The sequence below is a fragment of the Cyprinodon tularosa genome, unplaced genomic scaffold, assembly GCF_016077235.1.
Source record: "Cyprinodon tularosa strain WSP-4 unplaced genomic scaffold, ASM1607723v1 ctg1, whole genome shotgun sequence".
NCBI classification, from domain to species: Eukaryota; Metazoa; Chordata; class Actinopteri; order Cyprinodontiformes; family Cyprinodontidae; genus Cyprinodon; species Cyprinodon tularosa.
Genome location: NW_024037781.1, coordinates 2,353,205 through 2,381,191, shown reverse-complemented (window position 1 = coordinate 2,381,191; position 27,987 = coordinate 2,353,205). Strand labels below are relative to the sequence as shown.

The 27,987-nt window shown below is 38.7% G+C and overlaps 3 protein-coding genes across 4 annotated transcripts in view; 1 reads left to right on the top strand and 2 right to left on the bottom strand.

Annotated features, from left to right (window-relative positions):
- The window catches only part of LOC119783697 (interleukin-1 receptor accessory protein-like 1), a 399,178-nt gene that overhangs the window by 142,982 nt on the left and 228,209 nt on the right, over positions 1–27,987 (top strand). For both annotated transcript variants that reach the window (XM_038285371.1, XM_038285439.1), the window contains exon 3: positions 801–1,080. In XM_038285371.1, the coding sequence (XP_038141299.1) occupies positions 801–1,080 (280 nt within the window). The remainder of the gene's footprint in view (positions 1–800; positions 1,081–27,987) is intronic.
- On the bottom strand, positions 14,372–16,959 carry LOC119783899. The gene is made up of 2 exons (XM_038285667.1): positions 15,845–16,959; positions 14,372–15,215 (listed from the first exon to the last, which is right to left on the bottom strand). The coding sequence occupies exons 1-2, from the start codon at positions 16,853–16,855 to the stop codon at positions 15,210–15,212; spliced, it is 1,017 nt and encodes a 338-aa protein (XP_038141595.1). The 5' UTR covers positions 16,856–16,959; the 3' UTR covers positions 14,372–15,209.
- LOC119783826 lies at positions 18,175–19,482 on the bottom strand. Its single transcript, XM_038285550.1, has 2 exons — positions 18,303–19,482; positions 18,175–18,210 (listed from the first exon to the last, which is right to left on the bottom strand). The coding sequence occupies exons 1-2, from the start codon at positions 19,427–19,429 to the stop codon at positions 18,207–18,209; spliced, it is 1,131 nt and encodes a 376-aa protein (XP_038141478.1). The 5' UTR covers positions 19,430–19,482; the 3' UTR covers positions 18,175–18,206.

Here is a 27,987-nt window from a genome sequence, read left to right as displayed (position 1 = left end):
ACAATATCCCAACTATTTTAGACATTGAATGCCTAAAGAGATATAAATCGGCATGTCATACAATGACCGTTTGTGTGAGTGAGCTCTGCGAAGATTAAAGTAGATATATCTCACTTGGATGAAAAGGTATCAGGGAGGCCATTCTCATATCTGCTCTGTATTATAAATTCAATTAGAACTTTATCTTCAAAGCAGTTTTACTGATAGGTGTGAGCTTGTTGAGATACTCTTAAAGAAGGGCACCAGTAGCTTTTAGATCTGACTGCACTAAGATGTAGCAGAGTATTTGCTAATGTTTGATAGTCTCGATTTTAGGAGAAAGAACAGGATTAAGGGATTTCTTTTTATCTAGATTTAAATATGTCACTACAGTCTGTAAATATGGAATTGAGAATAATTCATGCAGAAGGTAAAATGTCAAAAGCATTTTATTGGATGCCACTAAAGAATTTTGCAAAACATAAAGTCAATGAATGGAAGCAGCTAAAAATAACTGTACATATGTTTTTAAATTTTAATTGTGGATTTAGCTGCATGGCAGTATTAAGAGTTTAAACATGTTAATTCCAGAACTAATATCAAAAATCACACATTGACAGATTTTATATCATATGCTGGAGTTTTTTGTTTTGTTTTAAGGAGGTTCTATCTGTGCCAGAAAATATTGCAATAAATTTTTTTGGGTACTGTCTGATAGTTTTTGGCATGGAAATTGGATTATAACAGTGCTAAGTATGAAGTCTTAGTCAACTAATGAGTCCATGACTGCTTTTTAATTTCTTTCTTTTATTCCTTTTCAGTGGAAGGCTGCACAGACTGGTCAGTGGACTACCTAAAGTACAAAGTCCTTGTTGGGGAGCCTGTCCGGATAAAGTGTGCTTTATTCTATGGATATATCCGGGCAAACTACAGCCATGCGCAGAGCACAGGACTTAGCCTTATGTGGTACAAAAGTGCAGTGCACGGGGACTTTGAGGAACCCATCAGCTTCGATGGCACAAGAATGAGCAAAGAAGAGGATTCTATATGGTTCCGACCAGCTGAACTGGATGATGTGGGCTATTACTCCTGTGTATTAAGGTATGTTTTTCTCAAAATCAAAATGGAGCAAGCAATGTCTTAGAATCTGCCACCATTTCAGAGGAATTATTTTGCCTGCAGCATGTCTGTAAAACGGAGTAAATAACATTGTCTTGCATCCCTGTAGGCATATGTAGAGCTCTGTAAAAGTCCTCTCCTGTAGACTTCTAATGAAGTAATATACAGCCAAAAGCTAGCTGGTTGAGGCTCCGCAGAGCCTTTTCTGTGCCTATGAGGCATCATTGCCTCATTTTATATGTTATATTAGTTTTTATTTCTCATTTGAGGGCAATAAGCCACATGGTACCATTGGTGAGTCCATATTCCTTTGGCCCTCACAAGTTTTTGTTTTCTGAAAACCTCACAGAAAGAAGTGAAATGCTTGACATAAGCGAAAGATTGAACAGTCAGAAAGGTGCTTAGATAAAAGTGAAAAAAAAATAGACTTATGCTATCTTTCCTCTTAAATAACAGAAGGTTGCAGGAGTGCAGTTGTTTGAGTCAGAATACATGTAACACTTCTGGTTTCCCAGTGGCTTTCATCAACATGGAGGTGGTTTTGTGATCCCCTAGAAAGAAAACGGCAAGTTGTGATGTAGAAATCTGTTTTTATTTCACGCAGCAAGAGCAACTTGAAAACACATCTCTCTTCAGGATAGAAGTGCAATCTTATTTCTTATTTGACAACACTTGTGTGTTTTAGGACCTTTTGTTAAAAGGAATGGAGGAAATAATGTGCTCTTGAACAGTAGCTTTCAGCACAGATTTCCTTGTGTTTCAGAAGCTGAAATCTGAGGGAGTTTAGCTATTACTATTCCACACCATTAGCACTCTCCCCTTCGATGTGGCAGCCGCCATGAATAGAAACATGGGGAACAGTACAACAATTCTCTATTCAGTCGTGTTGGCAGCAGTTTCAGGAGGTAGACAATCAGTCAGCTCAGAGTTATTGTGTAATCACACAGAGTAGAGTCTTGAGATTTGGTTTGGATGAGCGCCGTTGCTTTTTCACCAGTTTCTGCCTTTGAGAAGCAAATTAAGGGGCAACACATATTTGCTACAATGGAGAGAGCACTTTCAGTTAACAGGGGATTTTCCTTTGTTAGAATGGCTTTAAATGTTGTTCTGTCTGTAATGGTCCCTTAAACTTAGACAGCTAACCTTCACTCAATATTTTGTTTCCTGTCTTTTCTTCAGTAAAGAAGAACACATGCAATTGGATGTCTATGTAAATTTATTAGTCTGATTCTATGGTAACATTCACTGGACAGTTATAGCTTGCAATGTTTTTTTATTTTTTTTATTTACCGTACTGACCTGAATATAAGTTATAATATAACAGTTTTTAGGTACAAGAAGAAAAAAAAAACCCCACTTATAAACTAAAATTTGGTTCACTTCCAAAAATTAAAATCTTAATAAGTCATTTTTTCTTAAAATAAGTGCATTTTATCTTGAATTGAGGAGGTAGGTGAGACACTTTGCCAATGGAACAAGACAATTTACTTTAAAAAAAGAAAAAACAATTACATTGTCTTATTTCAAGTGCATATTATATAATTATCTTATTTTAAGAGTAAAAATAATAATTTCATTGGCAGATCATCTTGTTTACCTACTGAAATTAAGGGTAAATACACTTAATTTAAGAATCTCTTACTTATTTCTAGATTGTTTTTGCAGTGTTGAAAGAAACTATATTGAAGTGCTGACAATTGAATTGACATAATATTGCATTGGAACATTTGTGCAATTAAACACTTAAAAGTAAAAAAAAAAAACACAGTACTGACAAAACTGGAATGCAATCTAAACTTTGCTCATGAAACATTTAAAAAACCTGGATTTTACTCACATGTGTCTCTTGTCCCTCTCCACTGGCTGTCACTCCTACTCTCGCCCTGCAGCTCTGCTATTTTTTTGATAAGCTTTTCTTTTGCTGTTTGCATTTTTCTAGTGTTTGTTAACACTCCATCTTCTGACATTGCACTCTGTAGCACCGTATTATTTGTTGCCTGAGAGTCATTTGATGCCCCCGCTGCATTGACCGCCGTTATTTTAAAATTGACGTCATAATTCTGTCTCAGATGTCTACAAACTCGTCCAACTTGTGATCCACTACAGTCTGGGGAGTGACTCTCCATTTCTAGCATCCTCTGCGGTGATAGAAAGATGACCCCAGCCACAGTGAGGTCACTGGCTTTAGAAAAAACTGTTGCCCCCTGCTGTTGCGTTCGTGTAGCGACCCCAGACAATTGTCAGCCTGTATAATTGGTAAGACCCCGATTATAAGACGATCCCACATTTTCACATTGTTTTTAACGAAAAAAAAAAAATAATGTGTCTTATACCAGGCCAATACTTGCCATAGGTTGAATACAGCAGGTTTATCCTACTGCTGACAATTCTATGTGTATTTGAAAAAATAACCTTCTTATATCCAGGCCAATATGGTATATCAAATAACTTGGTTGTCACAACGCAATATTTTGTATAAGGCTAAAAGTTATTATTTTATAAAATAATGGTGGGGAAAAAACGTACACTTTTTCACAAAATGGATTATAGACTGTATATCAATTTTGAGTGTTTTTATAGTCCATAGCTGATTAAAACTTTAATATATCAGCTTTTTAAATAGTTTTTTTTCATTTTACTATTTGACCAACTATTCTCCAGACATTAAGTTTTTGTTCTTTTCTTTTTTTTGTATTTATTTCCAACGTGAGAAATTTTGGGGTGGTTGCCCAGGGCAACATCAGAAAGGAAGGTCTGGGACTTCCTTATTATTTTTCTGTGCTTTGAATTTTTTTTTTTTTATGCCTTTGTGTGGTTAAAAGGATGTTAGAGTAGCAGCCATTCAAAATGGCCATTCCCAGTCAAACGCCACCCGAATGTAAGCTCACTTTCCTGTCACTCCAATTAAAATCCCCTCCAACTTCCAGCCAGCGGAGTGACCCCCTCCTTCTCCTTGCCATGCATATTGTTTTACTGACTCCACACTTTCATTGATTTACAGGGCTTCTCCTTAGATCTTAATGTCCACCAATCATGTCAGAAAGAATATTTTTGTACAAAGATTGATGTTTAAAAATTAATTTTAGGGGACCAGCCAAGGCTCAGCCAAGGGCCCATCAAAGAAAGTGGCGACATTTTTAATGGCTACTACTGTAGTTTCCAGGTGTGTTAAGTGTGTCCTCCCTGTTTGGTGCTGTGAATCAGGATTTGTTTGTTGGCAACCATACTTGAGGGGGTTCTTAAGGTGATGCTCTCTGACAGCTCTAACAGGCATAAGCATATTTAGAAAGATATATGGTTGTATGCCTTATAAGAGGACTGGTCTTTACTCAACATTATAAAAGAAGGATTTCACTTAGTGATGGACCTAACTTACTGTTATCCGGAAGCTATAATAACTGGATGAATATAAAAAAATAATATAATGATCAAGCAAAACACATTCATTTGTCACAGGGTGTTTACTGTCAGCTTTGCAACACTTGAGTTAAGGAAATAAAACTTAATAGTGTAGGGAGTTTCACATGCTTGATTATATAGTAATAACTTATTAACCTTGTAGGTAAAGGGCGTTTTCTCTTGACTGGCTCATTAGTCAGCTCTCTGCAGCGACGTACGGTGCAGTTCAAGAAGAGAAAAGCCAGCTCAGGAAGACTTGAATGGCATAGGTTGAACATAGCAGGTTTATCCTACTGCTGACATTTTTATGTTTATTTGCAAAAACCTGAGCCTGTGTAATTATTTGTGGCCTTGCAGGAGATGTTTGTAATTCAGTAGTGCGGAATATTTAAGGGTATATTTAAAAATATGCCAGAGTATGATCACTTGATATATAATGCCTTCATATTTTACCTTGTTAAAAATCCAAAAGGGGTACTGCAGAATATATCACTGTTTTTGTCTGTTATTAAGATATTGTAAATCATATAATTGCACATACTTGGACACATTCCTCTCCCTTTTTGATGGAAGGTCGCAAATGCCATAATGGATTAATCTAATTTTACAAACACACTGCAGCAGGCTCATCTCCCGCCACAGTATGACTCATTCAGATTCCCAGGCACCCCAGCCAAGTCAAAGGATTGCTCTTCTCTTTTGTCTAAGGAGTGTGGGCCCTATACATGATCAGCATTCGCATATGTTAACACATTTCCATTGGCTCAAGCTCTTGGCTCTGTTTTCGACTGAGAATCTTTCCTGTTTGAAACATGAAGGGCCCTGGAAAATTGGAGCCCTGTGAGATGGAACAAATGAACCTCAGCATAACAATACAGGTGCTGGTCATAAAATTAGAATATCATGAAAAAGTAGATTGATTTCAGTAATTCCATTTAAAAAGTGAAACTTGTATATTATATTCATACATTACATACAAACTCATATATTTCAGATGTTTATTTTGTTTAATTTTGATGATTACAAATGACAACAAATGAAAATCTCAAATTCATCATATCAGAAAATTAGAATATTGTGAAAAGGTTCAAAATTGATGGCCCCTGGTGCCACACTCTAATCAGCTAATTAACTCAAACCACCTGCAAAAGCCTTTAAATGGTCTTTCAGTCTAGTTCTATAGGCTACACAATCATGGGGAAGACTGCTGACTTGACAGTTGTCCAAAAGACGACCATCGACACCTTGCACAAGGAGGGCAAGACACAAAAGGTCATCGCTAAAGAGGCTGGCTGTTCACAGAGCTCAGTGTCCAAGCACATTAATAGAGAGGCGAAGGGAAGGAAAAGATGTGGTCGAAAAAAGTGTACAAGCAAGAGAGATAACCGCACCCTGGAGAGGATTGTGAAACAAAACCCCTTCAAAAATGTGGGGGAGATTCACAAAGAGTGGACTGCAGCTGGAGTGAGTGCTTCAAGAACCACCACACACAGACGTATGAAAGACATGGGTTTCTGCTGTCGCATTCCTTGTGTCAAGCCACTCTTGAACCACAGACAGCGTCAGAAGCGTCTAAAGAGAAACAGGACTGGACTGCTGGTGAGTGGTCCAAAGTCATGTTCTCTGATGAAAGTAAATTTTGCATTTCCTTTGGAAATCAAGGTCCCAGAGTCTGGAGGGAAAGAAGAGAGGCACTTCATCCACGTTGCTTGAAGTCCAGTGTAAAGTTTCCACAGTCAGTGATGGTTTGGGGTGCCATGTCATCTGCTGGTGTTGGTCCATTGTGTTTTCTGAGGTCCAGGGTCAACGCAGCCACATACCAGGAAGTTTTAGAGCACTTCATGCTTCCTGCAGCTGACCAACTTTTTGGAGATGCAGATTTCATTTTCCAACAGGACTTGGCACCTGCACACAGTGCCAAAGCTACCAGTACCTGGTTGAAGGACCATGGTATCCCTGTTCTTAATTGGCCAGCAAACTCTCCTGACCTTAACCCCATAGAAAATCTATGGGGTATTGTGAAGAAGAAGAAGATGCAATACACCAGACCCAACAATTCAGAAGAGCTAAAAGCCACTATTAGAGCAACCTGGGCTATCATAACACCTGAGCAGTGCCACAGACTGATCGACTCCATGCCACGCCGCATTGCTGCAGTAATACAGGCCAAAGGAGGCCCAACTAAATACTGAGTGCTGTACATGCTCATACTTTTCATGTTCATACTTTTCAGTTGGCCAACATTTCTATAAATCCTTTGTTTTTATTGGTCTTCAGTAATATTCTAATTTTCTGATATGATGAATTTGAGATTTTCATTTGTTGTCATTTGTAATCATCAAAATTAAACAAAATAAACATCTGAAATATATGAGTTTGTATGTAATGTATGAATATAATATACAAGTTTCACTTTTTAAATGGAATTACTGAAATCAATCTACTTTTTCATGATATTCTAATTTTATGACCAGCACCTGTAAATGATTTCTCACTGGATACATTTCATAGTTGAGCAGACTGCAACAGTTCGGCACCAGTTACGATGAGATCCCTTGATGTTACCCTATTAGTGTGGTATAAAAAAAGAAAAAGCATGCCAATCATATTAGGAAAAGTAGCTTGGCAGAAACATCTGAAAATGCAGTTTTGGTTTAATGTGCTGCTTTATCCCATGCGATTCTAAACTTCTGGCCTTCTTGATAGAATTCTTTCACCTGCATGCACACACAGCAATGTTTTCCTAATCACATCTTTGTTTATCAGTTCAGCTGCTCCCAAGTGTGTCAGAGGGGGTATTCAGACACTGGCACACCCCTGCGATTCCTCATGCGCACAGACACAACTTGTAAGGTCTACATGCCCAAGAGACTAGCTGTCACTGGCAGGAACTCGGTGTGCTTGCATGTGACAGCAGACCAACACACACACACGCAGGCTCATATTCAACATTTTAAGCAGGCTTGACTTTTACTCTCTGGGATGCTTTTGCATGGACATGCACGTAGATATGCCCTAGACACGTTACAGGCATATGATGAGGGACAACCGTAGTAGTGAAATAGAGAGGAGCAGATGAATACTGCCATACGTCAAATTGAGGTCAGCACTCAGCTGTTTCAAATGCAATACCCTGAGGAAGTTTGTCGTATGAAGAGCGAAAACATCTACAGTGGCAGTGTGCCGCTTGCAGTATGGTAATACAAAGTGAGACTTATACATGCACACAGGGAACCTGATGTGTTTGAAGGTACAACTAACTCTACTGCACTATTGCAGTTATTTGTTAGAATAGCAACAGTACGCTCCCGATCTAAGGAAATCAATATGAAAGAGTCAAATTAGACAGAAGTAGAAGGATATTTAGACCTGTCATTGTCTGACACAAGGCGAAGAAACAAACGCAAGGATGGATCAAACACTTGTTAGATGAATACATCATATACAGTGGCTTGTAGACATATTATTATCTCAAGCTTTTTTGATGTTGGAATCTCAAACAGTTGTTTTGTTTGTTTGTTTTTTCCATCGTGGACTAACGCACAGTGACATAATTGCGAACTTGTGGTTTTGAAAATATTAAAGTGAAACCCGGAAAAGTGGAGCATGCATCTGTATTCTCCCTTTCTTGACTCAATACTGTATAGAAACCTGATACTCTACTGTTATACCTTTACAGGTCTCTGTTTACTAGCTTTGCATATTTACAGATCAAAACTTGTCCCTTCACCTCCTTATAAAAACATCAGAAGCCAAGTCAGAAAACAGAGCATCAATTTACACCAGTTAACAAGGTTTTTTTTCGTGTGTTAAATGGATTTCAAACAGATTAAGGGGTGTACTTTAACTGGACTAGGACTCCAACTAAGGATTACTTTGCAAATCGCTTAATCCCATCAATAATCGGATAGCAAAAAATTCCTTAATCAAGACTTTTTGCAAATTTAGACCTAGTGAAACTAAAACTTTTCTACTTGAGCAGTTCTGGATAGAGCATATTGACAGACATAAGCATTTTTTTTCTCACAATTTTGGTATAATTGCTGCTCAAGGTGGGTTGCTCTGTCAGCTTAAGGGAAGTCTTAGACTCTACACTTGTGTTAACAATTAATAGATTATATTATTACTTGACAATTATTTCAATAATCAGTTAATCCAATTTAATCTGATTGTTTCAACCCTACACTGGACCATTCCAACAAAGAAAACATGCTTGAAGTTGGACCTCCAGCAAAGTCTTGTAGTTTCTTCAACCTCTAAATCCTTTTTTTTTTCAGGATTACCCTTTAAAACTGAAACCTCCTTCACATCATCTCTAACCAGCATCACCATCACTAAAAAGCATTCTAATAATAATTCTTCCACCACCATGTTAGACAGCAGATGTTAGTGATGATGTGCAAGGTTAGTTTTATAATTGCAGTTGGTGCCACTTGTGGTTTCTGTTAACAATGATGTTCATTAACGGCATATTTGTGGATTACATGACAAATAATATCCTAGCAACAGATTCTTCCTCCTCAGCTGATGTTCTCTGCACTCTTTGAGTTCCCATGAGCCTCTTTGTTGCTCCTGTGGTTAATACTCTCCTTGCCTCCAATTTAAGCCTATTTTGTAGATAGATGCCTTGATAGGTTTGCAATCTTTCTATTTTAACATTATGGTACAAACATTAATCCTTGATATGTTTTAAGTTAAGAGGATTATTTTAACCTAAATTTGCTGTTATCTTTTTAAAGACCTTTCCCCTCATTTGTTGTCTTTGTTCCTTTGTCTTTATTATACTTTGTAGTTTAATGATCTTGACAAACCTCGACCATCACAGAACATATTGACCTTTACTGAGATATACTTTATACCAGTAAACTCTCTTAGGTGACTCTTACCTGCAGATTCTCCGTCTCCACTCCGCTCTGCACTGCTCACTTACGTCCTGCGGAGCACTTGTGCAGTCATGTTAATCAATGAGAACTATTCCACATCTACCGCTACTCCTCTAAACGTCACCACCCACATACGTCTTCACCGATCTGCAATTGCAATCGCCTCAAACAAGAAAAAGAACCTAAAGATATGGTTTTTCAAAGTGAAATAGGGTAACAACAAGTCAGTAACTTCTTATGTGAGCATACATTTTATATATTCCCAAAAAAGAAGGCAGATTGAATGGGTATACATTATTTGTAATTCAGCATACCAGGAAGAAGATATTTAATTTCAATCAAAATATTTAGTTTATGCTGAAAGGCTTAAAAGTTTTATCAAATCAGGTCATTACAGCTTTCAAGAACTCATCTCACATCTTCAAAAGCAACTTCTTATCACAGGAATGGATGAAGAGATGCTGATTTTGGGAGTAGAGAACAAACATGGCTCAGACAAACCAATTTGTATGATCCTAGTTATCCTAATTCCAATGATCCAGATGAAAAAGAAATGTCTGGGCAGAAACTGCACATATTCTGGATGCTGATGGGGATTTTTTTACTATGTCATATTAGATTAAGCATTCATTACATCTTATTGTGTACATATGAATTAACAAATAATAATAATACCCTGCATGCTCTTCACGAGCTCCAAGGTTCTCAAAGCACAGCAAGATGTAAGGAACCACCTGTTGGCGTAGCTTTGCGCAGGCGGTCTGGAACGGAGCACAGCAGAGCGGTTATTTAGGGTGTGGGATTTTGGGGTTAGAGGGATTTCTACCAGATTTTATCTAGCAATTTTAAAGGTGCCATAATTTATATTCCTTGCTAACCTTCAGCTGGAGATGTTAAAAAAATTTGGAAAAAAAATTATTTGCTTCCACTTATTATACACCTCACGTGTGTATCTTTATATTTGCCTGTCAGATCGAATAAATATGCATTCATTTATGTCTAATAATATTTTTATACATTTTAAAGGGAGTTAAATGCTCTAGATCTTTTCCTGTATTCAGAAATTTGAGGTACCTGTGAAAGTTGGCAGAGCTTCATGAACTTTCTAATTAATTCCTCTTAATTCGATCAAGATAATCTATGAATAGCCATTATTTTCATATGAAAAAGCATAACTGGTGAGTTAGGAGTCAAAGAGTATTTTGTCTAAAAATTAAGTGTACTTTAATGGATCACTTGTGGTTCAGTGTAGGTTTAGTGTAGAGCTGAGTAACAAAGTATTAGGTCACTGGTTCATGCTTGTGACCTAATTCATGCTTGTGTTTGTTGTGACTTCATGTAATCTGTCCTATTCCAAACAGCATTATTAAATAAGCAGGTAGTTCTTTGAGGTTTTTTTGTTTTTTGTTTTTTTGTTATGGAACTGCAATATAATGCATTCTTTTTGTATCATTCACATTTGTCTAAAAAACTGATCTATATAAATATGTTGTAAACTCATTTAGAGTGGTTTGTTTCAAGTCTTTAGCTCTTCATAAAGTGGGACATTAACTCATCTGTTCATAGGACTGACTTTTAAAATGTTTATTCAGGATTCCTACTCCGTTTGGACAAATTTTGAAAAATGTGGAATTTTATTAGGTAATTTTCCAAAACTATGAAAAGTTGAAGACTTCTTTGAGAGTTGTGAGGGGTTGCCTAAAGGTAAAATCGTATTCACTCAATAATCAATAATGACTTGATAATTACTGACTATGAAAACCTAAAACTGGACTAAATGGTAATTTTAGATACCATACCACTGTAGGTCCACTTAGCCATCTATCAGGAAACTTAAACCATATCACGCTTCCTTCTGCTAACCAGCTTCATCGAGATGCTGATTTTAGTTTCCAGTATGGATTGAGACCAGCCCACACTACCTAAAATAAAATGTAATGTAAATTCCCTTAACACTTCACATGTATGTGTGTGTGTGTGTGTGTGTGTGTGTGTGTGTGTGTGTATGTATGTATATATATATATATATATATATATATATATATATATAGATATATAGATGAGATGTATATAGTTTAACAGGAAGGTTACTCTACTTTATGTTAGTTTAAGTGCAATTAGAGGGAGAGGGGGTAGGAATAATAAGTTTTACTTCTTTCCGACAATTTACATGAATCAATGTCACTTCTCTGGCAAAGTTTATTTGGTAGCGGGTTTTGTTGCTATTTATGTTCATGTAAATATAGTTAATTTTGAAATTGGTGTTTGGTTGATGTTAACTGGTCTTTTTTGTGATTCATTTATTATTGCTTGTCATATTTTCTGGCTGAAATTGTCAGAAATAAATTCCTATTCGTTATCCCTTTTTTGTCCCACAATGGGAAAATTCACTCTCTGCATTTTAACCCATCCCCTTGGGTATCAGTGGGCTGCCATTGTGTGGCGCCCGGGGAGCAGTGTGGGATTAGGGGTTTTGCTCAGGAACTCAGTGTGGAGGTTGTGGGGGTCGAACCCAGGTACTTGCAACCTTGTCAGAGCTCAAGCACACTACTCTAACCACTAGACCCACACTCACCTAAACCTGGAAATACCAGCGCCATATTTAAAAATAATTGTATTAGTGTGCAGGATTGACTGGCAAACAGGCCTGACCCCACCCCAATAGAGAACCAATGAAGTTCTTGGAAGATTAGAGAAAGCCCAGAATCAGGAATGCAGACAACCTGAAGGTTGCTGTTCAAGCATTTCTGTCTACTTAAACATCTCAACAGAGCTGCTGGCTGATTGTCATTATAGAATGCCCATAGATGTAGTAGTTAAAAAAAAAAAAAAATCACTGAGTGCATATACTGTATTTGGATATACTTTTCTGCTGGCCGGCAGTGCATTGAAAATTTTTTAATTGGTTTTCTGAGGAACTGAGGTCAGGGTTTCCATTAGCTCTAGGCCATGGTAATCAGAATTAGCCAAAAATAATGCTAAAACCATTTAATGTTGTGTCAAATGAATCTGCATAATTTTAATTACTGAAACGATCTTCTTAGTAATATTGTAATTTATTTGTCGCACTTTAGGTCAGGCTCTGCATTGTGATGTTTTGGATAACAAAAGTTTTACTTCATAAAATGTTATTTCATTGGAGGATTAGTTTATGGACAAGTATGACTGTAAGCAGAAATTGTGAAAAGGCGTGAAAAACATAATCACTACGGTCAAATAGGTGATTACATACTACAGTAAAATAATACCACTAAAAGGAAAAGAAAAAAAGAGGGAAGAAATGAGCAAACCTGAGCAGAACTATAGCAAAAACATCCCTCTGAAAGTAGAGCTTTAGTTAGAGGACAGATCTATTGCACTGGGAAATTTTTGGCTCTTTGCAGTTAGCCAACGTCTCACCTTTAACCCTGTTCACAGACACTGGCATGCTGCCACTGCCTTTGGCTTATTAATGGCTTCCCTGCATGCCCCCAAATACCTGGGCTGTCAGCACCAAAGGACATTGAAAGGGGAGGATTATAAAGGAGGGGCGGGGGGTGAATCTGTATGTGTGCATCTGCTATTTTATTTGAGCTTAAAATTCCTGGTGTGAGTGCAGCTCACCTTGCGTCTTGTACTATCGAGAGCATACACATTACAAAGCACCTCCCACCTGTCCCAGGCCGTGGCCATTTTGAGCGTATTAGTATTCATGTGCAGGAGTGGCCGGTGATCTCTCAGGGAAGTGACAGTCAGAATGGGCTGCCTGGAACACTCTGTCATTCAGCTCCAGTCAGGGCCTGTCCAATTGATCCTGCCCAGCTGTCAAAGCCAATGAGAGACGCTAGACTAAGGAGCAGCACGGATGGTTTTTGCTGCAAAAAGACTGTGGATGATGGATAAAGAGGAAATACAGTTTGTGTTATAAGCTACCTAGAAAGAAACAGTCTTTAAGCACTTCTTGGACAGTCTATTCAGCAATGACCATTTTTAAAATTCTGTTTATTTTCGGATCTTTTCTCAGGAAGGTTAACAAAGATGAGAGTTTGATGTCAGAGAGGAGAGCAAAAAGTCCTTCTTCCTTCCAGTAATCTCACCAAATATCGAGTATACGTCAACCCCAAAGATCATAGCTATGAAGCCTTACTGATGATAAAATAAATTAAGATCTGCTGTTTCTATTCCCCAGGAGTTGTTACATCAGCAGCCTGTGTGTTAGCAGTTTGTTTCGCCAACTTTCTGCACCGTTCAGCAGAAAAAGTAGGAAGGTAGTGAAGCATAAAGCAGCCAAGTCCCTAGAAATTGTTGATCTCCACTAATTCATTAAAATTAGCTAATGCTTGTTGTAGTGGCAATTGTTTGTCAAACCAAACATCCAATAAAATTCCAATAAGCCACTATAGGCACTGGGGTCACGTTTTCTTGACGCAGGCAAAAGAAGTGGAAGTCCAAACTTGTAGATGTTCAGTTGATTTATTTCCTATATTTTGTCACATTATAGAGTTCAAACTTTCCTTGCCCTGTTACCTCTCTTGCACTGGTAAAAACCCATAGGCCCCTAACCCAAATGCCTGCTGGTCCTTACCAGGCTCCTACAATTATAGAAAGTGGACCGCCCACATTTCTTCCTGTTTTACATAAAATAAAGAAAAAAATAATAATAATAAAACAACAAAAAATAGATGCACAAAAATGCAACAATTAACCTATAAATTAAGTCTGTAAATAATACAAAAAATATATAAGTTTAGGAATTAACACAATTCAAATGGATAAAGAAATAAAGAATAAATAGCTCCAACACTCCGGCCCCTAATTGTGAATACTGTCACAATTACAAATGAAGAAAAAGGAGCTATTCCCTCAAACATGTCCTTAATTCTTCAGGTTGATGCTTCCAGTAGCAAAACAAGTTTGGTCACGGGTCTTTCGAGAACGCTGGTCTTTGTTTGTAATCGCACAGAGCGCACCAAGCCTTTTACATCCTGGTTTACGCTCAGGACCTTGGCCATCATCCATGTTCCTCTTGGAGCTGTAGAGTCTGCAATTAAGACAACATCTCCAGGAGTGAGACATCGTTTAGTTCTTGTCCATTTTTGTCTTTCCTGCATCAGAGGTAAGTACTCAGAAAGCCATCTTTTCCAGAACAGCTCTGCCATGTATTGCACCTGTTTCCACCTTTTCCTGACAAAAAGATCCTTTTGATTGAACAATCCTGGTGGCAAAACTGGTTTGGTTTTTAACAACAACAAATGGTTGGGTGTTAGTGCCTCAAGATCATTTGAGTCATCGGAAACTTTAGTGATGGGTCTGTCGTTTAATATGGCTTCAACTTCACAAAAAATAGTTTGAAGCCCTTCATCATCCAAAACTTGCTCTTTAAGAACTGAAACCAAAATACTTCTTATGGAACGAATCAGACGTTCCCAAACTCCACCTTGGTGAGAGGCTGCTGGGATGTTAAAGTTCCATTTAATTCCATCCTGCACAAAAGCATTTTGAATTTTAGCATGATTCAGTTCAGCTAAACTCTCTTTCAGCTCTCGATTTGCACCAACAAAATTTGTGGCATTGTCAGATCTGATGGTGGAAACTGGGCCTCTTCTACAGATAAACCTGCGGACTGCATTTATACAGGAATCTGTATCGAGGGTGTAGGCCATTTCCAGATGCACTGCACGGCTGGTGAAACAAGTGAACAGAACTCCATACCTTTTCAGGAGGCTTCGTCCTCTTTTAACACTTACAGGACCAAAGTAATCCACTCCAACATTTGTAAAAGGAGCGGTGGCTGGCAGGACTCTTTCTTCTGGCAGATCTGCCATCTTTTGTTCAATAAACTTTCCTCTGTTACACCTGCAAACAACACAGTGAGAAATGATTTTTCTGGCAGCTGAATTAGCATTTATTATCCAGTATTTTTGTCTTAATCTTGACAGCATATGAGCTCTTCCTGCATGTCCCAACTGTTGATGAATATGGCGTAAAATCAGTGTAGACACATGCATATCCTTTGTCAAAATTGCGGGATGCTTTGTTTCGACAGGCATGGCTGATTTATTCAACCTGCCACCCACTCTGAGGACCCCAGCATCCAATACTGGGTCAAGTTTGTATAAAGAACTTCTTTTAGAGACTGCTTTAAGGCCACTGGTGATTAAAGCCAGTTCAGTTGTAAATTTCTGTTGTTGTGCAAACTGAATAATGGCTAGTTCTGCCTTGGCCAAGTCTTCAGGAGTCAGATGTTCTTTCTTCAGAGTTGTCTTGAATCTTTCAATCTCCTTGTCTATGGCTTTGTTTTGATTTTCTGGTTCTTTTTTATTTAGGTCTGCAGCAGCAAACTCCTTCCTTTTCTGTTGCAACAGCATCAGAATGTTTTTCAGCTTTAAAAACCAGGCAACAGAGGTTTTAAGCTTTGTCCAAGATGAAAAATAATGAATCAGATAGCTTGTAGGATTTTGTGACTCCTTCACAAGAACACTCACGGCTAGGTCCCTTTTGACCTCTGGGTCATCTGCAGGAATTGCATGGTGATCCACATCCAGTTTAGGCCATTCCTCTTCTGATCTGTGGAGAAATTCAGGCCCATTTATCCATCTCCTGCATTTAATGAACTCCTCAGCTCTCATGCCTCTGGATGCATTATCTGCAGGATTTTCCTTGGAGGAAACATATCTCCACTGATTCACATCTGTTGCTTCTCGGATGACAGAGATTCTGTTTGCAACAAAGGTGTGAAATCTTCTGGTTTCACTGGAGATGTATTTTAGTACTGTTGTACTATCAGTCCAGAAAACAGGTTTTTCCAACTGTATTTTCAGCTCCTTTTGCAGCAGTTTATTGACTCGGACAGCAAGAACAGCAGCGGTCAGTTCCAACCTGGGAATTGTTTGCTTCATAGGAGCAACTCTTGCTTTTCCTAGAATGAAAGCAACATGTGAGATGTTATTCTTTTCCAGTTTTAAATATGACACTGTTCCATAGCCGTCTTGACTTGCGTCAGAGAAATGATGAAGTTGTGCTTTGTCTGGTTTCCTGATGCAGCTTGGTTTGATGCAACGATCCACCTTAAAACTGGAGATCAGCTGGAGGTCCTCCAGCCAGTCGAGCCACTTCCTACAAAGAGAATGGGGAATAACTTCATCCCACTTCAAGTTTTGTCGACAAAGTTCTTGTAGCAGCAGTTTAGCTGGCATACTGAAGGGAGCTAGGATTCCCAAGGGATCATATAGTGAACTAACCACAGACAAAATGCCCCTTCTGGTCTGTGGGCGGTCCTGCACAGAGGTTCTGAACTTGAACTCATCTGTTTCGATGCTCCACTGTAAACCCAGTACTCTCTCGACCGGAAGTTCATCTGTGTCCAAATCCAGATTCTTAATTTCTTTTGCTCTCCTTTCTTCTGGAATGGACATGAGCACTGTGCGACTGTTGCTGACCCATTTTGAGAGCATGAATCCTCCCTTAGAGCAGAGGTCCGTCAGCCTCTTCACCATGTGAATTGCATCTTCTTCTGTGGGAACAGATTTTAAACAGTCATCCACATAAAAGTTATTTTTGATAGTATCAACCACTTCAGCTGGAAACTGTTGTGCGTTATCATCAGCAGTTCTTTGCAGAGCATAATTAGCACAGCTGGGTGAAGACACTGCTCCAAACAAATGAACCAACATCCTGAACTCCTGTGCAGGTTTTGATGTGTCACCATGATGCCACCACAGGAAACGGAGGAAGTTGACATGTTTTTCAGAGACATAAACTTGGTGAAACATGGCATTAATGTCGGCCATTAGTGCAACAGGCTCTTTTCTAAATCTGATGAGAACTCCAACCAGAGAGTTTGTGAGGTCAGGTCCCTGTAAAAGCTGACTGTTCAGTGATGCTCCTTTATAGGTTGATCCACAATCAAATACAACTCTCAACTTTCCTTTTGTGGGATGATGCACTCCATGATGAGGAATGTACCACAGTTGTCCATTACCTTTCTGTAGCTCCTCTGCTGGTACAGCCTCAGCATGTCCTTGCTGCAGCATGTTGTATACACATGCGGTGTATTCCTCCTTGTACTCAGCATCCTTTTCAAATCTCCTTCTGAGGCTCTGGAGGCGCTGCTCTGCAACACAGATGTTATTTGGAAAGCAGGGGCTTTCATTCCTGAAAGGCAAGTCAATATTATAATGACCTTTAATAAGTTTTGTAGAATTATTGACAATGTTCATGAAATGCAAATCCTCTCTGGACATTTCAATTTTTTCCTCTGATGATCTTTCGTTAAAATCATGATTGTACTGTTTGATCAGCATTTCTTCAAGATGCTCAACAGAGATCCTGTTGGCTGTCACAGCAGTGCAGACATTTCTATTTTTGCTGTGGCTTCTAGTGCGCAGGGGACCATTTATGACCCAGCCAACTTTAGTTTTTACAGCATAAGGCCCACCATCTACACTGTTGATCACCTCCCAGGGCTCTAAAACATTTGAAGCATCAGTTCCTATCAGTAGTTCCACATCTGCATTGATGCTATGAAGCTTAACAGGTTTAAGATGAGGCCACTGATCAATGTCCTTTTGCTGGGGAATATTCAATGTTGAAACTGGCATGGTACTTTGAGTCAAAACATCTGGTAGCTCTATGAAATCATTTGTTTCCAATTCGGAGATTTCCAAACCAGACAAAATTTGTACATTAACAATCTTATTTTGACTCATTGTTCTCAGCATAATATTTGTTCTTTTGCCCTTTAAGTTCAGACTTTTTGCCAGAGTTTCTGTACAGAACGTACCTGAACTTCCTGGATCAAGAAATGCATAAGTTTGCACAACTTTGTTGCTCTTTTGACTTTTAACTTTAACTGCAACAATAGAAAAAACAGCATTATCATCATGACCGGCCCCAATATGCCCACATGTCTGGGTGGTTGCAGTTGAGAAGTTGACATGAGACCTTGTTGTCTGTTGGATTTGTTCTGAAGAGGCTCCTGGCTCCTTTTGCTCTATGTGAAGAACCCCTGGATGCTTTTGGTGACACACATTGCAATCCAAACGACTCCTGCAGTCTTTGCTTGTGTGACCAACTTTCAGACAACTGAAACAAATCCCCTTTTGTTTAATGAAAGTCAACTTGTCCCGATGCATTTTAGCTTTAAACTGCACACAGTTTTCCAGTAGATGATTTCTTTGTAAACAAAACAAGCAGCTGTGAAGAACAGTAGACTTGGTCCTGTTTTCAGTTGAGTGAGTTCTGGCTTCTGGAATTGTGCTGACATTAGTGGCAAAACTGCTTCCCTTTTTTCTTTGCTTGCTGTAACTTGGAACTTTGGAGTTGTTCCCTGTTGGTGGGTCTTGGATATTGCCAAACACTGGATCTGATGCTACTTTTACTTCCTTTGTTATGAAAGCAACCAGATCAGTAAACAATGCTCGGTGACCAGTTTGCTCCTGTAGCTCATAAGCAGTAACTCTCCATTTTTCCCTCAGTTTATATGGAAGTTTCAGGACAATTGTTCTCATATTTGAAGGTAAATCCAACTCCTTCATGTAAACAATTTGTTGTGTCAGATTTGAACAACCTTGAAGAAAAAGAGAGAATGATTGTAGACTTTTCACATCATCCCCTTTTATTGGTGTCCAACTCATAATCTTCTCCATATACGCAGAAGCGATTTTATTTTCATTTCCAAAATGTTCTTCAAGAAGATATTTGGCTTTGGAATAACCTTCCTCAGAAGCTAAGTGTTGACAACTATGCACGAGATCTTTAGGCTGCCCCCTGGTGAACTGCTCTAGGAAGTGCAAACAGTCGCTGCAGTTGTCAGTTTTAGCCTCCACTCCGTTCTCAAAGGCATTCATAAATGATCTGTACTGTAGGGGGTCCCCATCAAACACAGGGATGTTTCTGGATGGGAGAACAGACGATAAGTTTTGTTTTACTAGTAAGGCTGCAATGTCATTTTGTCTTTGCATGATGTTCACAATATCATTCTGACAGTTCTCAGTCAAAGGAGGAGATTGAAATTGCGTCTGCTCTGTTGCTTGAGTTGAAGAATCAACTTTAACTCTCATCTGATCCATTTGAAGTTGTCTCTCTCCTTGTTTAAGTCTGACAACAGGAAAGTTGGATGAAGACTTTTCTTTTTCTTTCAGAACAAACTCATCAGCGAGAGGATTTAGCAGGGGCGTGTGCTTTCCTTGGGCTCTTTCAAAATAAGAGTTCATTCCATCAGATTGTTTAGAACCAGCAACTGAATTTATTTTTAATACATTAAGTTTTGCGTTAGTTGCTGCCAACTCTGTTTCCAGGTCTAACTTTTCCTTTTCTTTTCTCAGGTTTTCCTCTTGAGCTTCGATCAGATGTTTTCTGTCCAACGCGGCGAGTCTCTCCATCAGCGCTGCCTTTTCAGCCGCAGCTTTAATGCGTGCAGAAGAGGTGGATGAAGCCCGAGACTGCTGTGAAGATGTTTTTGAACGTGGCTTTATGCTTGTAATATTAGAAACACTGTCTTCAGGATTTATTTCATCAGGATCTTCAACAACCTGATCATCAACATAGTTTTTCTGTTCCATATATGGATTTCCTGCTACTGTCAACCAAACCTTTACATTGTCCACAAAATCAGAGAAAGTCGTCACCTTAGACTGAAAATACACAGTTTGTCTTTTTACTACTTCTTCTGGCAACGGCAAACCTAAAAGTGATTCATGTAAATCAGTTGCGTCTTGATAGCATTTAATAAACTTTGCAAAGTCAGAAGCCACTTTCTTAACATTTTCTTGTGAGGTCATTAATGCAGAGATTTTCTCCATACATTTTGAAGCTTGTTTACACTTTAAACTTCGTTTTTCTTGACATGTTTTTATATAAAACTCCAAACCCTTTTGTGTAAATTTGATGGTTCTTTTGTTTTGTGACGTCTGGGTGTCATCCTCTTTGCTCTTTACATCAGACATTTTTGCAGATTCTTTGAATTATTTCAAACATTTAAAGCATCATAGTCCATGAATAATCCACAAGGAAAAGCACAAACGTATCACTTTGTTTAAAGAGATTGATTCTTGTGAACAAACATTTCCATGATGGGCGTCGGCTCACGGCTTGATCCAATTACGCGTCAATTTGTCACATCAGACTCATCTCATCAGTCTTTGGAGTGAAATAATGTCTTTAAACTCCAGTAGTTTCACTATTTTCCTTTATAGCTTGAACAATATTGTCACATACCAGCTTGATGAATGAGTGACGTGTCCATCCAAGTCTGACGCATCGAGTCGCTTGATTTAATCAAAGATGATCCAAAACCTTTTGTTTGAAGGGAATCCTTGAGATCCATAAATCCAGCATGTTGATTGATGAGGTATTCCTTTTAGTCCATGGGCTGGTTCCTTACTTGTTCCACAGGGTGTTTTTACTTGATCCACAGGTGGGTTTTTACTTGATTGTAGTGGCAATTGTTTGTCAAACCAAACATCCAATAAAATTCCAATAAGCCACTATAGGCACTGGGGTCACGTTTTCTTGACGCAGGCAAAAGAAGTGGAAGTCCAAACTTGTAGATGTTCAGTTGATTTATTTCCTATATTTTGTCACATTACAGAGTTCAAACTTTCCTTGCCCTGTTACCTCTCTTGCACTGGTAAAAACCCATAGGCCCCTAACCCAAATGCCTGCTGGTCCTTACCAGGCTCCTACAATTATAGAAAGTGGACCGCCCACATTTCTTCCTGTTTTACATAAAATAAAGAAAAAAAAATAATAATAAAACAACAAAAAATAGATGCACAAAAATGCAACAATTAACCTATAAATTAAGTCTGTAAATAATACAAAAAATATATAAGTTTAGGAATTAACACAATTCAAATGGATAAAGAAATAAAGAATAAATAGCTCCAACACTTGTATTGTCCTGAGCATGGGAAAAGAAACACAAGGGCTCCCTTTACACTCTGGAAGACTATGACATATTTTCCAAATTTGGATGAGCCAATTTTTTCCTTGCAAAATTATATCTTATACTATATAACCCCATTTAGTTATACAAGGGGCTTTAAGCACCAATAAAATTCCCTCAGTTATTTTTACGTCAAGTTTATTTCCACACTAATTGTTTGTTTTAGGCTTTAAATCATAGTGAGGGCCAACAATTAAATGCATATATAACACCTTATTTCCAGGACTTTAAACTGATTCTTAGAAACTGATAATGAATTACGTCTTTTTTTTTTAACCAATGCAGATTATTCTAGATTTGATTGGAAGATATAGAAGCCTTGGTGTAATAGATTCTGGAAATAAGGATATATAAGGGGATCCAGACGAAGGTTAGACAATCAGCCCAACCTACTACAGTTATTTAAATTTCAGAGCCTGGGAAAGTATTGAAATATAGGATGAAAAATGATCTGGAACCCTGTGATACATTTTTGTAGCTTAGCCTATTGAGGCTATATAAGGGATGCCGATATGTGGAAAGCAGGTGACAATCACTGTTTGACTACTAAATGTGCAGTTAAAGTAGGATCTGATGGAAGAAGAATACTTTAGAACCAAGGAACTGCCATTAATTGTGGGTTCCGCTTCTAAAGGTGTAATATGGATTCACCAAGCAGCTTCATTTCCCAGTCAGGAGTTATTGATGATACCCCTCTGAGTTCAGTATTCTTTTTACACCTGTATAGTGAGGAGTGCTCCGTCAGCCCTGTTTGGACAGCCTGTTAGTGTGCTCCGTGTGGTTTAATGTGGACTGTTTTTTAGCAGCCATTGTCTGATGATGTAGGGGCTGCCGTTTGGGCTTGGGCAACCTTCACGCTGAGCTTTATTCAGCCTTGTGATGTGGCTGTGTGAACTTTGCCAGGTATTCACAGTGGACGTCTGATACTACAATGGCACTGTCAAGAAGAGAAAGGATGCACTCTTCCAACCACAGCAAAATGAATATTAAAACTTGTGTGAAAGAAATATTTTAGAGATGCTTTAGTTAGCTTTAAAATCAGTTTAATTTCTTTCAACTTTTTAAACTCAACCCAAAACATTGTAACTTGTAGTTTTTATAACCTCTTTCTCACACATTAAAATACCACATTAAAGTGTGGTTTTCAAACATAAGTCGACCTGCTACCCAATAGCCAATACCCATTGGCTCCATTATGACTGGCAACAAAAAGCCATATTTAACCCCTCCCTGGAGAGCTGCATGGCCACTGTCTCACCGCAGCTGTTTTTCTGACTGTTTCAGAAATCACGAAAGTAAACAAAAGAGCAAAACATGTAAGGAAGGCAGGGCGTAATAAGTGTGCTTTATTGTTTTGCTCTTTTGTTACTCTGAACCCCTGACCAGTGCTGCGCCACGTTTGACGAATTGTTAGACTAGACGCAACTGTCACTGTGTGTTGCATTTAATGGTATCATGTAATTCAGTGGGTCAACACAGCTCTAGTGTTTGCCACAGCATGCCGATCAGAGCCGGGTTGTTTGACCCCAGGTAGACGCACATCAGTAAGCTGTTCCCACTGCCACTGAAACCAATTTTTCCTGGGTGGAAACTGGTTTTTCGGCCAGTGGGAAAGGGGTATATGATGGGTTTTCATTTAGTGAATGTAGATTTTTCAGTGAAATGATTAACTCGTAAATATTTAACAATGCATTTTCGGAATCAAGTGTTTTGTTGGCTATTCCATCCATTTCAAAACCAGATGGGGAATACAACCCATGCTTCATTAATGTACTTTTTTAAAGAATCATCAACATGTTTCAACATGTAATAAAGGCTAATTGGAGGTAGCCCTCCTTTGTAATTCTAATGTTTGGTGCAATCTTACAGTATCGTTCAAAGGAAACTTGGCCCTCATCATAATGCTACAGTACCACCACTGTGCTTGACAGTTGCTGCAGTGCTGACTTCAGCGATGGCCTGACAGCGGCTTTTTGGTGGCAATAAAAGTCTTGGTGCGACTTTCTAAAGGACTAGTACACATTTAGGATGGTTGACTACTCTACCCTGAAAAAGAACAGCTTGTATATGTTATTTAGAGCATCTATACTCATTGTAAGCGTATGCAAACCCTTTACTAGTGCTTAATACGTTGGCAACTAGTTAGGGTTTAAAGCAGTGGTTTCAAATCTAAGACCTCAGGCACTGTTGTCCTGAAACATTTAGATGTGTCCCTTGTCTTTAACACCTGAATGAACTGCTACACTGCTTTAATTAGATGCAGTATAGCTCTACAGAACTGTTAATGCAATACTATTTGCATTGCTTGCATTGCTGCAGAGAGGCATGTCAAGGTTGTAGTATACAAGCGAACAGAAGAAGGGGTAAACTGAAAGTTTGGTTATTTGGAGATGGGTTTCTTTTTTAATTACTCAGTTTTTCTGCAAAGGACCGGTTTCTCAAACAAATTTAAGTCTCTCCATTATGCTGCCACCACCATGCCTTACTGTTGGTGAGGTCCTCTCATTTTAAACCATACAGTTTCTCATCATTGACCCATCAAGGTTTTGAATTGAAACAATGTCTTTCCAGTGTATTAGTTCTATGATTGCTTATCAATCTTGATTAGTTCCTGAGCAAATGTTTGCCTCAAACTCCTATTTTTCATTTAATTTAACTAATGGCTCCACTGACTAAAATCAAATGCACCATGTTCTGATGAGGGACTCCGTTTAAATCGGCTGCCATAGATGTTGCAGAAGAAAACCGTGATGTATGTTGTTCCTGGATCCATGTGGAATACTGTACGTTCTTTTTTTTAACTTAAACCTTTGGGGTTCAAGTTATTGATATCAATGAATCTCAAGAAATACACAATTTCACATTCTGTGTTTAGGGTTTTCCTTTGCCTGGCCGTATGTTTAGCCTCCTTGCTCTCTTGGTCCAAAATAAGCAGAGGAAGTCATCAGACAAGATGCCAAACCTATCGGTATCTGATAGTAGGGACATTGACCTTCTCCTCCTCATATCTGATGTTGGTTTTTATCTGCCAGACAAATGTCAGAAATACCATTCCCCAAGCCCAATCACTCTGGCACCACTGCTCAGCTTCTCCCTCCATCCCCTCCCTCCCAATTGGATTGTGAACAGCAGAGCTGCAAGCGAAGACATCTGCAATACCACAGCTGTCAGTCAAACCGCAGTATAGAGGAGAACTCACACAGCTTGACTGGATCCTAAGGGTAAAAGAATAATAGGGAAGTAGCTGGAAGTTGGGAGGGTTATTTCATTAAAATTTCATAAAACTGAAAGAGCTATTTTTAATTTAACTGTTGCTGCACATTTTGGAACTTTTGGTTGTATCAGTTCATACCCAGCTTTTATATTAAGTTTTAATTACTTTTTTTAATTAAGTATGTTTTATAACAACATCCTGATTGAAAATGTACTTTTTCTCTTCAGTATTCATTGAAAAATTTAATATTTTCATAACATCAATCACTTGATAAGGACACCTTGAGACTTGTGGACCCCTGATGTTTTTACCTTATTATTTTATATCATGGTTTCTGAAACGTGGAGATTTTGTTCGATACTGACATGGTGGAATCTCAGAGCTGCTGTAGATCTGTTGGCTGCACTACATAGGGTAAGGTTAGACTGGTTAAACTACATAGTAGTGAGGTGTTCCGCTATTTGAGACGCTTCCTGTTTTCCTCTTACTCACGTTTCTGAGTTTTTTTGCACACAGTTTGGTTTGGCATTAAATTCTTTCTATACAGAGACATCTGTGTTTGTCATTGTAAAGTCTGGTGTCTGTATTTTTGTGTTGATTTATAGTTATATAATTCATTCATTCACAGTTTGCACTTAGGAACTACAATTTACCAAAAAGCATTAGCTAAAAAAGTCTGATCTCAATATTTTTACATACTGTACATTTCAGTTTTCTTATATGCTTAATTAGCTTTTAAATAAAACAGATTAACCAATCAAAAGTACAATGATCTTCCAAGAGCAAGATGATAACTCCTACAGAAAGACTTATTTATATATTATTCACTAATACAAGCCATTTTTGGAGTGCAAGAGCCCAGCAGGGCTGGTACCAAATAGTTTGCATTTGATATGCGTAGCAGTTTGACTGCTCACTCATTACATCCAGAGGGCTTTGGAGACCGATGAATAAGGTCATGACAGACGTAGAAGAGAATAACAACCAAGACAAATTGTTTATGCTTGTTATGAAATCAGGTTGTAAGCATAAAGATGAGTTGTGACTGTCAGAGAATGTGAAAAGAGTTCCCTTAAGGCATTGAACAGAAAATGACTGCCTAATGCATTTGCACACAAGAAGCACTTTTGACAATTTGAGTATTACAACTTAAGAAAGGCTCAGAGGAGGTTGAAGCCTTGCTTCTTGATGAAAGAAGGTTTAACAACAAACATTTGCTGCATTTTATATTTTTAGCAGGGAGAAACAGTGGTCTGTTGTGGAGTTTACTGAGGAACTGTTTCACATTTTGTTTTTTATTCATATGTTGTAGATTTGCCGCAGTCTCATTGTTTTGTATCATGACTCTGTCTTGGCAAATAATTGGGTTGATACACCTTAAAAATCTTAAGCCATTAGTGCAAAATTTAAACTTCCTAATGTTTTAGCTGTTTGCAAGACTATGCAGGTATGCTTAAGTGGGACATTAAATCATTAAGCTGATGAAGATTCTCAGTCATCCAGGTCATAGACATCCTTCGATGTCGGCTCTTCCTATCATTGTGAAGCAGAATTCACCAAGCGTTGGATTGTTCACCCACTAATAGGGAACGTGAGCTGGGTTTAGACCGTCGTGAGACAGGTTAGTTTTACCCTACTGATAATGTGTTGTTGCAATAGAGGAGACCATTCCCCCCTTTAACGATAATCCCCCCCCTTTAATGAACGACCCTTAGAATCATAGACAGGTTTCAGATATTACAGGCCAACAATGGAACCAAACGACCCACTCATCGGTTACCATTTGCATGTTTCCAAGCAATACAAGGCCTTGTCTATATAAGACTCAAACTCACTGCGGATCCAGACATTTGAATTGAGAAAGCTTCCTGGAGAGGTGGCGAAAGGTCTTCAAATCTTGGAAACCAAGTCCAGTGGATTTTTTTTTACTTTTACGGAATGAAATCATTAAAGATAGACACCGCTGTAAGGCCAGTCTGTCCTATGGATGTAAAAATACTGTCACAAATACTTGTAGTTATGAGTTAGAAGCTTGGAAAGAAAAGGTTGATCAATTTCTAATCTCAAACTTATCTTAAAGCTACAGTGTGTAATAATTACAGGCATATAAATTCAGAAATTTAATATATTATACATAACTATGTTATTTATCATCACCTATGAGCTCAGCCTTTTAACCATAACATTTGCGTTGCCTTAGAATTCGTTATTTATAATTACATAGGAGCGGGTCTCGCAGCCATGGAGGCTGACATCTTTGCGCTACGGCAGCGCAGAGGCAACAAACTAGCGATTGCGAGATCTCCCATGACGCTCGAAAATAACTACGGCAAGTTGAGAGAGATGAACTGAGACGGTACTGAACAGTAGATGGCAGTATTATGCCTGAGAAGCGTTTAGTCTGCCTGAAACCAAAGAAGAAGAAGAAGCAGGTATACTGCGCCTCGGTAACAAGAAAGGTAAACAAGGCGGCAGGCGTGAGTGACTTTGCAAACTGTTTGGCACTGTGTGGCCAAACATCAGACGAATGGAGGATCATGCCTACTCTGTATCACAACGAAAAGCGGCGGACACCGAACCCCCGTCATCTAAGAAGCGGAAACACGACGAGAATAAACGCAAGAGTGAAAAGAAACGACAAAAAACACGGATCAACATTGGCACGGCATTTACACGATGGAAGTCACTGATGGAGGAAAAAGGTTTTCAAAGTGACGCTCAAGTTGCCAGTTTTCTCTTGGACAGGTAATTAATCCTATACACACAATTGTCTAATATCACTGCAGTTTTTGGAGTACAGGATGCTCAGACCTGTCTAAAACAATAACATGCTGCGTGATGATGCTGTTACTCTCCAGTATACTTATTCAGCAACGTCCCTGACGTTTCACAGGTAATGATTCAGTAATTTTCTGTAAAATAATTTTCTGGATATATACCTCGGTTACTTCTCTCCGGCTCCTTTGGAGATCTTCAAGCCTTTCCTCCTCTGCTCTCACCCCGCTGGCTCCCATCTCTCGCCTGGCCCCAGCTGCACGCTCACCCCGGCCTCTCTGCCCTCTTCCTTTCCCTCTTCCTTGCCTTGTAACCCCCGTGCCACAAACAAGACTTGGACTCTGTAAACGGGGAATATATATTCTTCCAGCGAACACAATCTCGCTGTTAAACTAATGACTACAATTACTTCGTCTGTTTATATCACCATGCAAAGCAGCTCACCAAAACGTCACAACGACGTAGAAAAAATAACGGGTATATTTATTATCTTAAGTCTACATGAAATCTATACCCTACACAGACTAATGAAATACTATCTGTAAAATTATCTATGTAAACAAACCTCATCACTTGAGAAGGTAGGTGATGCGGACGTCGTGGAAGACATTTTGTCCCGTAACGCTCGCCGTACTGTTGGGGGGGAGAAGCGGTGGGGGGGAGACGTTCATGTTGCTGCAGTCTGCAGTCTG

Bases quoted from the DNA above. Each gene is read 5' to 3' on its own strand.
- LOC119783899 (XM_038285667.1), bottom strand. From the start codon at position 16,855: ATGGTGAAGAGGCTGACGGACCTCTGCTCTAAGGGAGGATTCATGCTC.
- LOC119783826 (XM_038285550.1), bottom strand. From the start codon at position 19,429: ATGGATCAGATGAGAGTTAAAGTTGATTCTTCAACTCAAGCAACAGAG.